At 48.0% G+C, this 12772-nt stretch overlaps 1 protein-coding gene across 1 annotated transcript in view; it reads right to left on the reverse strand.

Annotated features, from left to right (window-relative positions):
• Positions 1-1519: 1519 nt before the first annotated feature.
• Positions 1520-12772, reverse strand: part of mat2b (methionine adenosyltransferase 2 non-catalytic beta subunit methionine) — a 38961-nt gene continuing 27708 nt past the window's right edge. The window contains exon 7 of the mRNA XM_067995938.1: positions 1520-3107. Coding sequence (XP_067852039.1) covers positions 2937-3107 — 171 coding nt within the window. The 3' untranslated portion in view covers positions 1520-2936. The remainder of the gene's footprint in view (positions 3108-12772) is intronic.

Here is a 12772-nt window from a genome sequence, read left to right on the forward strand (position 1 = left end):
TCCCAGGGCAGGTACAGGGTTAGATACAGAGTAAAGCTCCCTCTACACTGTCCCATCAAACACTCCCAGGGCAGGTACAGGGTTAGATACAGAGTAAAGCTCCCTCTACACTGTCCCATCAAACACTCCCAGGGTAGGTACAGGGTTAGATACAGAGTAAAGCTCCCTCTACACTGTCCCATCAAACACTCCCAGGGCAGGTACAGCACGGGTTAGATACAGAGTAAAGCTCCCTCTACACTGTCCCATCAAACACTCCCAGGGCAGGTACAGCACGGGTTAGATACAGAGTAAAGCTCCCTCTACACCGTCCCATCAAACACTCCCAGGGTCAGGTACAGGGTTAGATACAGAGTAAAGCTCCCTCTACACTGTCCCATCAAACACTCCCAGGGTAGGTACAGGGTTAGATACAGAGTAAAGCTCCCTCTACACTGTCCCATCAAACACTCCCAGGGCAGGTACAGGGTTAGATACAGAGTAAAGCTCCCTCTACACTGTCCCATCAAACACTCCCAGGGCAGGTACAGGGTTAGATACAGAGTAAAGCTCCCTCTGCACTGTCCCATCAAACACTCCCAGGGCAGGTACAGGGTTAGATACAGAGTAAAGCTCCCTCTGCACTGTCCCACCCTCTGACGAATGCCGTACTCCGCACCTGCTGTCCTGTGGTCTGTGAGCGAGATTAATAATTTGGTGCAAAACTGAAATCAGTAAATTTACTGCCACCACCGATACACCCGTGATGTGGTGAGAGAGGAGGGTCAGTAGCTCACGGTGGGGGGGGGGGGGGGGGGGTGAGAGAGGAGGGTCAGTAGCTCACGGTGGGGGGGGGGGGGGGGGGGGGGGTGAGAGAGGAGGGTCAGTAGCTCACGGTGGGGGGGGGGGGGGTGAGAGAGGAGGGTCAGTAGCTCACGGTGGGGGGGGCGGGGGTGAGAGAGAAACGAGCACGACAGTGGGCACGTTGGGTTTCCATCACATGAACCGTGCAATCAGCAGCTCCTCTTACCGCTGCTGGCAGTGGACTGGGCTGGAGGGGGATCGGCCAACTCGTCTGCCCAGACTAACCTGTTCAATACTGGACTCATTCCTGCTCAGTGTCTACACACACTCACTGTCTGAGACTGTAACGCTCCTCTTTCTATCGCTCTCCGTTAATATCGGACGGCAAAATCCGGGGCCCGCCTGGATCCCGAGCTTATACATGGTCACAAATCTCACATCAACCGCCTTTCCAGCACTAAGCTGCTGAGTGGAACCTTCATATCCAGGAAGCAGGAGGTGTGAACTGCACAAGCATTCAGAAAGTGAGCCACGGGCTGACTTCAATTAACCCGCAGGACTGAAACTCACCGAGATTAGAAACCGTAACGTTGTGCAGTAATTACTGGAGCTTCCGCTGAGCTCGCGATTATTAAACAATGGGAAAATGCGTAGGGAGCAAAGGTCTGAATCTTACAATCTGAAACATGGTTTACAAATGGAAACAAACACAAACACATTTCAACTTGAACAAGAATTAAACCCAGAACCGTTCTAATTGTTTCCTCACCAACGATTCAGGTTTGAAGATGTGGGTCCAATAACTTTGCATTTGTTTCAAAACTTGTACAAATAATTGGAACGGTGATTCGCCAAATCACATTCGAAACTCAAAGTCATTCCTGTGCACTGAAGATCAGAAAACAAACTCTGCTCTCGAAAACCCCCAAAGTGGATATGTTTCATCATCCCTAGTTGCGTGACAGCAACCATGTTGGCATGGGGACTGGAGTCACGTGTAGCAGGCCAGGTAAGGACATTCGTGAACCTGCCGGGTTTTTCTGACAATCCGGCAGGTCTCATGGTCATTTCTCTGGTTCCAGCCCACAGATTATCAGATTTATTAAATTCAGTTTCCCAAATTACCACGGTGGGATTTGAACTCACGACCACTGGACTGCCCCGTCCAGCACCAGAACCACTCGGCGACCGTACCCATTAGGTGGCATCGGCGTGGGAGCCAAAACTGGCTTCTGGGCTAGGGGAGAGGGGGGAAAAGAATCAGCCAGGGTTCCTGCTCCTGATTGCTACGCAATGACTGCTACTGGCAGATGCGCGTGAGAACACGGGGTCGGGCTCAGGTACGAAGCCCTACACAGTCGAACAGCCTGCCGACGCTCGAGGCCTAGGCTCACCCATGGAGAGCAGCTCCTTGGGCGAGGTAGGTGGAGGGCAGCCCAGGGAGCTGCAGCCCAGCAAGAGTCAGAGGGAAACTGGAGAATGGGAAAAAAACACACCATCACACTCTGCTTCCTTCTCCGTTTAGATTACTTAAATTCGTTGTCAGGAGGAGGAGACTGAGTGAGTGGAACTCAGGCCCCTGCACAACCCTGGCCCTACAGAGAGCGAGAGAGGAAGGGTGCCCAGGCAATGAGTCAATTCACACACATCTCCCAGTGAACAGGATACAGTCAACCACTGCCGAAACCACTCAGTTCATTTTCCAGTCACTCGCACAGTTTTAAGTGAGGGTTGTGGGAGGGAGGGCTGGCAAATTCCATCCTGTCCTTGTATCAGGCTGAATAAAATACCTAGTTGTCTAGTTTCCTCCTTTCCCTCAGTTGGAATGTGTCCAAACAAATTATAAACAAGTACAGGCTCCCATGCCACATACAGACGAAATTACAAAGCAAAGCAGAAAGGGAACAGTTCAAAGGGTGCCTACGTTTTAAAAAAAAGGTTACCCATAGATATCGACAGACGGATACGTGGAGCAGGAAAGCCAGCGATGTGCAAGGACGCGCAACAGCAGAGACCTTAAATAGCCAATGTCACAAGAAGCATCCTGCGTGGGGGAGAGGCACGGCGTCTCAAGCTATCCAACCCCCCTTGTGCTTTGACATCAATCTCACTTCTTGCCGCTGCCTCTCGCTCCACAACCTCTGCGGCCGCTCTCAGTGAAACACCGTCTGCCTCCACTGCTTGTCCAGGAGGAACGGCCAGAGACAGCGTCGGATTCCCACTCGGAACGGGGTCCGCTGCCCAATCCCCATTTTCTCGAGACGACAGCAGCTGAGCTGGGCGTTCTGGGGTCGAAGGGCTCCTCCGAGAGAGCCGTCCATGACCTGGGGGGAGGGGAGGGAGGAGAGATGATTCAACTGAACCTGCACAATGCGGCTCTACAACAATAACTTGCATTTATGTGGCGCCTTTAACGTCCCGAGGTGCTCCACAGGAAAGTAAATCAAACAAACTCGACACCGAGCCGAAGGAGACGACATTAGGAGGGAGAAGAGGCAGGTTTTAAGGGGATGGTAACGGCCGTTCGGGGGTGATGTCAGGAAGCACTTCTTCACACAAAGGGGAGTGGAAATCTGGAACTCTCTTCCCCCCAAAAAGCTGTTGAGGCTGGGGGGTCAATTGAAAAGTTCAAAACTGAGATTGATAGATTTTTGTTGGGTGAGGGGATTAAGGGTTAGGGAACCAAGGCAGGTAAATGGAGTTAAGATACAGATCAGGCATGATCTAACTGAATGGCAGAACAGGTCCGAGGGGCTGAATGGCCTCCTCCTGTTCCGATGCTCCGAAGACGTTTTCTACTGTGGCTAAAACAGTGTCGCTGTAGCCACACCTGCGACTAGTCAGTGATTTCTATTGGACAACACTGGTTTAAAAGGGAACTTGACAAGTTCCTGAGGGGAGATAATTTCCGACTATACAGGGTAAGTTGCTAGTTAGCTGAGATTGGGATGAGTCCTGGACAATTGTGGTCGCTTGGTGCTTTGCTTGATCGACTTAGGGAGTCGGAGAGGATTTCCCCAGAGTTCTTGAATGACTGTACTACAGGATGGCTTGCTGGGTCACTTGAGAGGGCATCAGGAGTCAACTACGTTGGTGTGGGACTGGAGAGACATGCCAGCTCGGCCAGGTGTGTGTGGCAGGTTCCCGCTCCTGTAAGGCATCGCTAACCGGTTGGGCTTTTTTTTACAACAATTGGTAGGTTTCATGGTCACTCTTCTCTGGTGCCAGCCCCAAATTAGAAGATTCATTGAAGGCCAATTTCACACCTTGCAATGCAGGGATTTGAACTCATTCTCTGTGAGTTGCTAGTCTACCATAAGCAGTAGACTGACTGGATAGACCTCGTCTTTTTATGATTCATTCTTGGGATGTGGGCATCACTGGCGAGGCCGGCATTTATTGCCCATCCCTAGTTGCCCTGAGAAGGTGGTGCTGGGCCGTCTTCTTGAACCACTGGTTGCGGGTTTGATACAAACTGAGTTTCTTGCTGGGCCACTTGAGAGAGCAGTTAAGAGTCAACTGGACTCACAGATACAGGACTGGAATCACATATAGGCCCAGACCGGGTAAGGACGGCAGGTTTCCTTCCCTAAATGACATGAGTGAACCAGTTGGGTTTTTACGACAATCTGACAGCTATGTGGTCACTTTTACTGAGACCAGATTTTTATTTAACCCTAACCCATATTTGAGTATATCTCCCCAGTAATTTTCTCTGCAACTCGATTATCCTCTGGCTGCAAAGAGGTCCCATCAGAAAAGATTTCCCTCGTTACTCCTAACTTCATAATTTTTAAAACTCTCCCCTCTCGGTGTATTTGAACCCTTCCCCGTGGTGAACAATCTGCCAACTTTCCCAATCCCCCTCACAACCGTGGAAACGGCCCAGCACAAGCTTTGGTACTCAACTGAAGGATGCTTCAGCAACAGAACCCAAAAAATGTAACCGACAGCAACAGCAGAGGGCTGGGATCAGGCTGTGCTCAGATACGGTGCGGGAAAGTAGGGTGGAGGTCACAATCAGATCAGCCATGATCTTATCAAATGGCAGAGCAGGCTCGAGGGGCCGAATGGCCTCCTCCTGCTCTTAATTAGTATGTTCGGAAGGGGTGGGTAAAACCATGCAAGCTTCACCCACTCCTAAAGGGGCCTGCGTCCTGGTCATTTGTTTCTCCAGTTGGATGGACAGCCTACTGGGAACATGTGGAGCATTGGGGAGGGGGGGGAATAAATATTGTAAACTAGGTTTCAATTTCATGGTCTTAAAAACTTATTTTTATTTAGGTGGGGGGATGGGGAGGTGCAGGGGGCTGGTTTTGGGATGCTTGTCCCCAGGGTCCCTGGAACAGGGACAGCAAGAGACGGGGCAGTGAGGGAGGGGAGGCAGGAGGAAGCCAGCAGACTAACTAGGGATAAGAACATAAGAACATAAGAAATTGGAGCAGGAGTAGGCCAATCGGCCCCTCGAGCCTGCTCCGCCATTCAATAAGATCATGGCTGATCTGATCCCAACCACAAATCTAAAGAACACAAGAAGTCGGAGCAGGACCCGGCCACATAGCCCCTGGGCCCTCTCCGCCACCCACAGGGCATTGACCGATCCGAACTCAGCTTCATGTCCAATTTCCTGCCCGCTCCCCATAACCCCTAATTCCCTTTACTTCTAGGAAACTGTCTATTTCTGTTTTAAATTTATCTAATGATGTAGCTTCCACAGCTTCCTGGGGCAGCAAATTCCACAGACCTACCACCCTCTGAGTGAAGAAGTTTCTCCTCATCTCAGTTTTGAAAGAGCAGCCCCTTATTCTAAGATTATGCCCCCTAGTTCTAGTTTCACCCATCTTTGGGAACATCCTTACTGCATCCACCCGATCAAGACCCTTCACAATCTTATATGTTTCAATAAGATCGCCTCTCATTCTTCTGAACTCCAATGAGTAGAGTCCCAATCTACTCAACCTCTCCTCATATGTCCGCCCCCTCATCCCCGGGATTAACCGAGTGAACCTTCTTTGTACTGCCTCGAGAGCAAGTATGTCTTTTCTTAAGTATGGAGACCAAAACTGTATGCAGTATTCCAGGTGCGGTCTCACCAATACCTTATATAACTGCAGCAATACCTCCTTGTTTTTATATTCTATCCCTCTAGCAATAAAAGCCAACATTCCGTTGGCTTTCTTGATCACCTGCTGCACCTGCATACCAACTTTTTGATTTTCTTGCACTAGGACCCCCAGATCCCTTTGTACTGCAGTACTTTCCAGTCTCTCGCCATTAAGAAAATAACTTGCTCTCTGATTTTTCCTGCCAAAGTGCATAACCTCACATTTTCCAATATTATATTGCATCTGCCAAATCTCCGCCCACTCACCCAGCCTGTCTATATCCCCTTGCAGGTTTTTTATGTCCTCCTCACTCTCTACTTTCCCTCCCATCTTTGTATCATCTGCAAATTTTGATATGTTGCACTCGGTCCCCTCCTCCAAATCGTTAATATAGATTGTAAAGAGTTGGGGACCCAGCACCGACCCCTGTGGAACACCACTGGTTACTGGTTGCCAGTCCGAAAATGAACCATTTATCCCAACTCTCTGCTTCCTGTTCGATAACCAATCCTCCACCCATGCCAGAATACTACCCCCAATCCCGTGATTTTTTATCTTAAGTAATAATCTTTTATGTGGCACCTTGTCGAATGCCTTCTGGAAGTCTAAATACACTATGTCCACTGGTTCCCCTTTATCCACCCTATACGTTATATCCTCGAAGAACTCAAGCAAATTTGTCAGACATGACTTCCCCTTCATAAAGCCATGCTGACTTTGTCCTATTAAATTATGCTTATCTAAATGTTCCGTTACTGTCTCCTTAATAATAGACTCCAAAATTTTACCCACCACAGATGTTAAGCTAACTGGCCTATAATTTCCAGCCTTCTGCCTACTACCCTTTTTAAATAACGGTGTTACATTAGCAGTTTTCCAATCTGCCGGGACCTCTCCTGAGTCCAGGGAATTTTGGAAAACTATCACCAAAGCATCCACAATCCCTACTGCCACTTCCCTCAAGACCCTAGGATGGAAGCCATCAGGTCCAGGGGATTTATCCGCCTTGAGTCCCATTATTTTACTGAGCACCATCTCCTGAGTGATTTTAATCGTATTTAGCTCCTCCCCCCCGAGAGTCCCCTGTTTGTCCAGTGTTGGGATATTCTTAGTGTCCTCTACTGTAAAGACTGAAACAAAATATTTGTTCAGCATTTTTGCCATCTCCATGTTTCCCACCATTAATTTCCCGGTCTCATCCTCTAAGGGACCTATGTTTGCCTTAGCCACCCTTTTTCTTTTTATATAACTATAGAAACTCTTGCTATCTGTTTTTATATTTTTTGTTAATTTCTTTTCATAATCTAACTTCCCTTTCTTAATCAATCCTTCAGTTACTTTTTGCTGTCTTTTGAAGAATTCCCAATCTTCTATCCTCCCACTAAGTTTGGCTACCTTATATGTCCTTGTTTTTAGTCGGATACTATCCTTGATTTCTTTACTTAGCCACGGATGGCTGTCATTTCTTTTACACCCTTTTTTCCTCAGTGGAATATATTTATTTTGAAAGTTGTAAAATAACTCCCTAAATGAACACCACTGCTCATGTACCGTCTTACCCTTTAATCTATTTTCCCAGTCCACTTTAATCAATTCCGCTCTCATACCATCATAGTCTCCTTTATTCAAGCTCAGTACGCTTGTTTGAGAATCAACCTTCTTACCCTCTAATTGGATATGGAATTCAACCATGTTGTGGTCGCTCGTTCCAAGGGGATCCTTAACTAGGAAATTATTAATTAATCCTGACTCATTACACAGGACCAGGTCCAAGGTTGCCTGCCCCCTTGTAGGATCAGTTACATACTGCTCAAGAAATCCATCCCTGATGCACTCAATGAACTCGTCCTCAAGGCTGCTCTGCCCAATTTGATTTGTCCAGTTAATATGATAATTAAAATCCCCCATAATTATGGCTGTTCCCTTATTACATGCCCCGACTATTTCCTGATTAATACTTCTTCCAGCAGAGTTGCAACTATTAGGAGGCCGATATACTACGCCCACTAATGTTTTTTTTCCCTTATTATTCCTTATCTCCACCCAAACTGTTTCATTATCTTGATGCTTTGTCCCAATATCATTTCTCTGTATTACAGTGATTCCTTCCTTTATTAACATAGCCACCCCACCTCCCCTTCCTTCCTGCCTGTCCTTCCTGATTGTTAAATACCCTGGCATATTTAATTCCCAGTCGTTGTCACCCTGCAGCCATGTTTCTGTAATGGCCACAAGATCATACCCATACGTAGTTATTTGTGCCGTTAACTCGTCCATTTTATTACGAATGCTACGTGCATTCAGATAAAGAACTTTCAAATCTGTTTTGTGACGCTTAGTTCCTGCTTTTTCCTTTTTTAACACTTTACCTATTACTCCATACCTTCTGTCCCTTCCTGTTACGCTTTCCTCTCTCTCCCTGCTCAGGTTCCCAACCCCCTGCCACTTTAGTTTAAACCCTCCCCAACAGCACTAGCAAACACTCCTCCTAGGACAGCGGTCCCGGCCCTGCCCAGGTGCAGACCATCCGGTTTGTACTGGTCCCACCTCCCCCAGAACCCTTTCCAGTGTCCCAGGAATTTGAATCCCTCCCCCTTGCACCATTCCTCTAGCCACGTATTCATTTGAAATATCCTCCTATTTCTACTCTGACTAGCACGTGGCACTGGCAGCAATCCTGAGATTACTACCTTTGAGGTCCTATTTTTTAATTTACCTCCTAACTCCCTATATTCTGCTTTTAGGACCTCATCCCCTTTTTTACCTATATCGTTGGTGCCTATGTGCACCACGACAGCTGGCTGTTCGCCCTCCCCCTCCAAAATGTTCTGTAGCCGCTCCGAGGGAGGCAACACACCATCCTGGAGTCTCGGTTGCGGCCGCAGAAACGCCTGTCTATTCCCCTTACAATTGAGTCCCCTATCACTATAGCTCTGGGATGTGTATTAATAACAGTCAGTCATTTACTGCTGTGAATGAAATGCCTTGTAATATTTATTAAGTACCCTTGTGATAGAATAAATATTTTAATATTGTATAAGAAGCACATTTTCTTTCGACAGATATTATAAATTATTTAAAGGCAGTTTAATGCCCTCAGCGTCCAAAGGCCCAATCAATGCCTTGCTCAACTCTTTAGAGAAACGCCTGCCACTTAACACGTAGCTTCCCCTCCTGACCTTTCACCCAGCCCAGTGCGGTAAACCAAAGGGCTTCCTGTTTAAAGCAGAAGAATTTACAACGTTGCATCTCCAAGTGCTTAAATGTAGAACCTTGTACCTCTTAATCATGTTTAAATTAGCGATGACCTCAGCACTTCCTGTTGACAGATACAGTAACCAGCTGCCGTAACATTTAACAACAGGCTCCCAACAACACTAGGAGATGACATCTGCTGTCAGGTTAAACTCGAACGGCCCCCAGCCCCCCGGCCCCCCAATGCCCTGCGCCCCAGAACGCGAGGTTTAATCTGTGAACACCAACACTTCAATGCTGGACTCAGACCAGCTGCTGATCAAGGAGTTGAAATCCCTGCGTTCATTCCCGAGCATTTAATCTGCTGCAGGCTTCACCTGTCCAGTAGCAATGTGCAAAATGCACAGGGATTAAGAACGTGCAAATCAGTGGGGATTAGAACATTGATGTCAGCTGATCTCACTTGTATTCATTCCAAAACATTGACAGTGGGGGAAACTGTTTGGGGCAAGGACGGAGTGCGTCAACTAGAACGGGAGGGAGGGTGGGGGCAAATTTTCACTCTGCCGATTTTTTAAAAATTTGTTGATGGGATGTGGGCGCCGCTGGCGAGGCCGGCATTTATTGCCCATCCCTAATTGCCCCTTGAGAAGGTGGTGGTGAGCCGCCGCCTTGAACCGCTGCAGTCCGTGTGGTGACGGTTCTCCCACAGTGCTGTTAGGAAGGGAGTTCCAGGATTTTGACCCAGCGACGATGAAGGAACGGCGATATATTTCCAAGTCGGGATGGTGTGTGACTTGGAGGGGAACGTGCAGGTGGTGTTGTTCCCATGTGCCTGCTGCCCTTGTCCTTCTAGGTGGTAGAGGTCGCGGGTTTGGGAGGTGCTGTCGAAGAAGCCTTGGCGAGTTGCTGCAGTGCATCCTGTGGATGGTACACACTGCAGCCACCGTGCGCCGGTGGTGAAGGGAGTGAATGTTTAGGGTGGTGGATGGGGTGCCAATCAAGTGGGCTGCTTTGTCCTGGATGGTGTCAAGCTTCTTGAGTGTTGTTGGAGCTGCACTCATCCAGGCAAGTGGAGAGTATTCCATCACACTCCTGACTTGTGCCTTGTAGATGGTGGAAAGGCTTTGGGGAGTCAGGAGGTGAGTCACTCGCCACAGAATACCCAGCCTCTGACCTGCTCTTGTAGTCACAGTATTTATATGGCTGGTCCAGTTAAGTTTCTGGTCAATGGTGACCCCCAGGATGTTGATGGTGGGGGATTCAGAGATGGTAATGCCGTTGAATGTTAAGGGGAGGTGGTTAGACTCTCTCTTGTTGGAGATGGTCATTGCCTGGCACGAATGTTACTTGCCACTTATCAGCCCAAGCCTGGATGTTGTCCAGGTCTTGCTGCATGTGGGCACGGACTGCTTCATTATCTGAGGGGTTGCAAATGGAACTGAACACTGTGCAATCATCAGCGAACATCCCCATTTCTGACCTTAGGATGGAGGGAAGGTCGGTCATTGATGAAGCAGCTGAAGATGGTTGGGCCAAGGACACTGCCCTGAGGAACTCCTGCAGTAATGTCCTGCGGCTGAGATGATTGGCCTCCAACAACCACTACCATCTTCCTTTGTGCAAGGTACGACTCCAGCCACTGGAGAGTTTTCCCCCCGATTCCCATTGACTTCAATTTTACTGGGGCTCCTTGGTGCCACACTCGGTCAAATGCTGCCTTGATGTCAAGGGCATAGAGGAAAAAAACAAGTCAGCTTGGAAGACAGGGCAAATATGTAAGGGCAAGGCTGGATGGCATCTATTTTAATGCAAGGAGTCTTGCGAATAAGGTGGATGAACTGAAGGTGTTGATAAACACATGGGAGTATGATATTGTTGCTGTCACAGAGACATGGTTGAGGGAGGGGCAAGACTGGCAGCTCAATATTCTGGGGTACAGAATCTTCAGGCGAGACAGAGGGGGAGGTATAAGAGGAGGGGGGGTCGCAATATTAATTAAAGAATCAATTACTGCCATAAGGAGGGATGATATATTAGCAGGTTCCTCTAATGAGGCCATATGGGTGGAGCTTAAAAACAAAAAGGGGGCAAGCACTTTGATGGGAGTGTACTATAGGCCCCCAAACAGTCAGGGGGAGATAGAGGAACAGATATGTAGGCAAATCTCAGAAAATTGTGCAAATAATAGGGTAATAATAGTGGGGGATTTCAACTTCCCCAATATTAACTGGGATACTCAGAGTGTAAAAGGCTTAGAGGGTACAAAATTCTTAACGTGCATCCAGGAGAGCTTTTTGAGCCAGCATGTAGAAAGTCCTACAAGAGAGGGGGCGGTACTGGACCTAATTCTAGGGAATGTGGCCGGCCAAGTGGAAGAAGTGCTAGTAGGTGAGCACTTTGGTGACAGTGACCATAATTCGGTGAGATTTAAGGTGGTCATGGAAAAGGACAGGGAGGGGCCGGAAATAAAGGTTCTAAATTGGGGGAAGGCCGATTTTAATAGGATAAGGCAGGATCTGGCCAAAATGGACTGGGATCAGCTGCTTGTAGGAAAATCCGCATCGGAGCAATGGGAGTCTTTCAGAAGGGAGATTGAGACCATACAATGGCAACATGTTCCTGTAAAGGTCAAGGGTGGTTCCAAGAACTCCAGGGAACCTTGGATGTCAGGGGATATACGAGAATGGATTAGGAAAAAAAGGAGGGCTTTTGGCAGATACAAAAGGCTAAAGACGGAGGAAGCCCTAGAGGAGTACAAAAAGTGCAGGGGGATACTTAAAAAAGAAATTAGGAGATCAAGGAGGGGCCATGAAATAACACTGGCGAGCAAAATAAAGGAAAATCCTAAGATGTTTTATAAGTATATTAAGGGTAAGAGGATAACTAGGGAAAAAATAGGGCCCATTAGGGACAAAAATGGCAATCTGTGTGTGGAGCCGGCAGATGTAGGAGGGGTTCTAAATGAATTTTTTGCATCTGTTTTCACTATGGAGAAGGACGATGTAGACATAGAAATACGGCAGGGGGACTGTGATATACTCGAACATATTAACATCGAGCGGGAGGAGGTATTGGCGGTTTTAGCAGGCCTAAAAATGGATAAATCCCCAGGCCCGGACGAAATGTATCCCAGGCTACTGTGTGAGGCAAAGGAGGAGATTGCGGGGGCTCTGACACATATATTCAGAACCTCTCTGGCCACAGGGGATGTGCCAGAGGACTGGAGAACCGCTAATGTAGTACCATTATTCAAGAAGGGGAGTAGGGAAAAACCGGGGAACTACAGGCCAGTGAGCCTAACATCAGTGGTAGGAAAATTATTGGAAAAAATTCTGAAGGACAAAATTAGTCTCCACTTGGAGAAGCAAGGATTAATCAGGGATAGTCAACATGGCTTTGTCAAGGGAAGATCATGTCTGACTAATTTGATTGAATTTTTTGAGGGGGTGACTAGGCGTGTGGATGAGGGTAACGCAGTGGATGTGGTATACATGGATTTCAGTAAGGCCTTCGATAAAGTCCCCCACAGGAGACTGGTCAAGAAGGTACGAGCCCATGGAATCCAGGGTGCCTTGGCACTTTGGATACAAAACTGGCTTAGTGGCAGAAGGCAGAGGGTGATGGTCGAAGGTTGTTTTTGTGACTGGAAGCCTGTGGCCAGTGGGGTACCACAGGGATCGGTGCTG

Source organism: Heptranchias perlo, chromosome 14, assembly GCF_035084215.1.
Source record: "Heptranchias perlo isolate sHepPer1 chromosome 14, sHepPer1.hap1, whole genome shotgun sequence".
NCBI classification, from domain to species: domain Eukaryota; kingdom Metazoa; phylum Chordata; class Chondrichthyes; order Hexanchiformes; family Hexanchidae; genus Heptranchias; species Heptranchias perlo.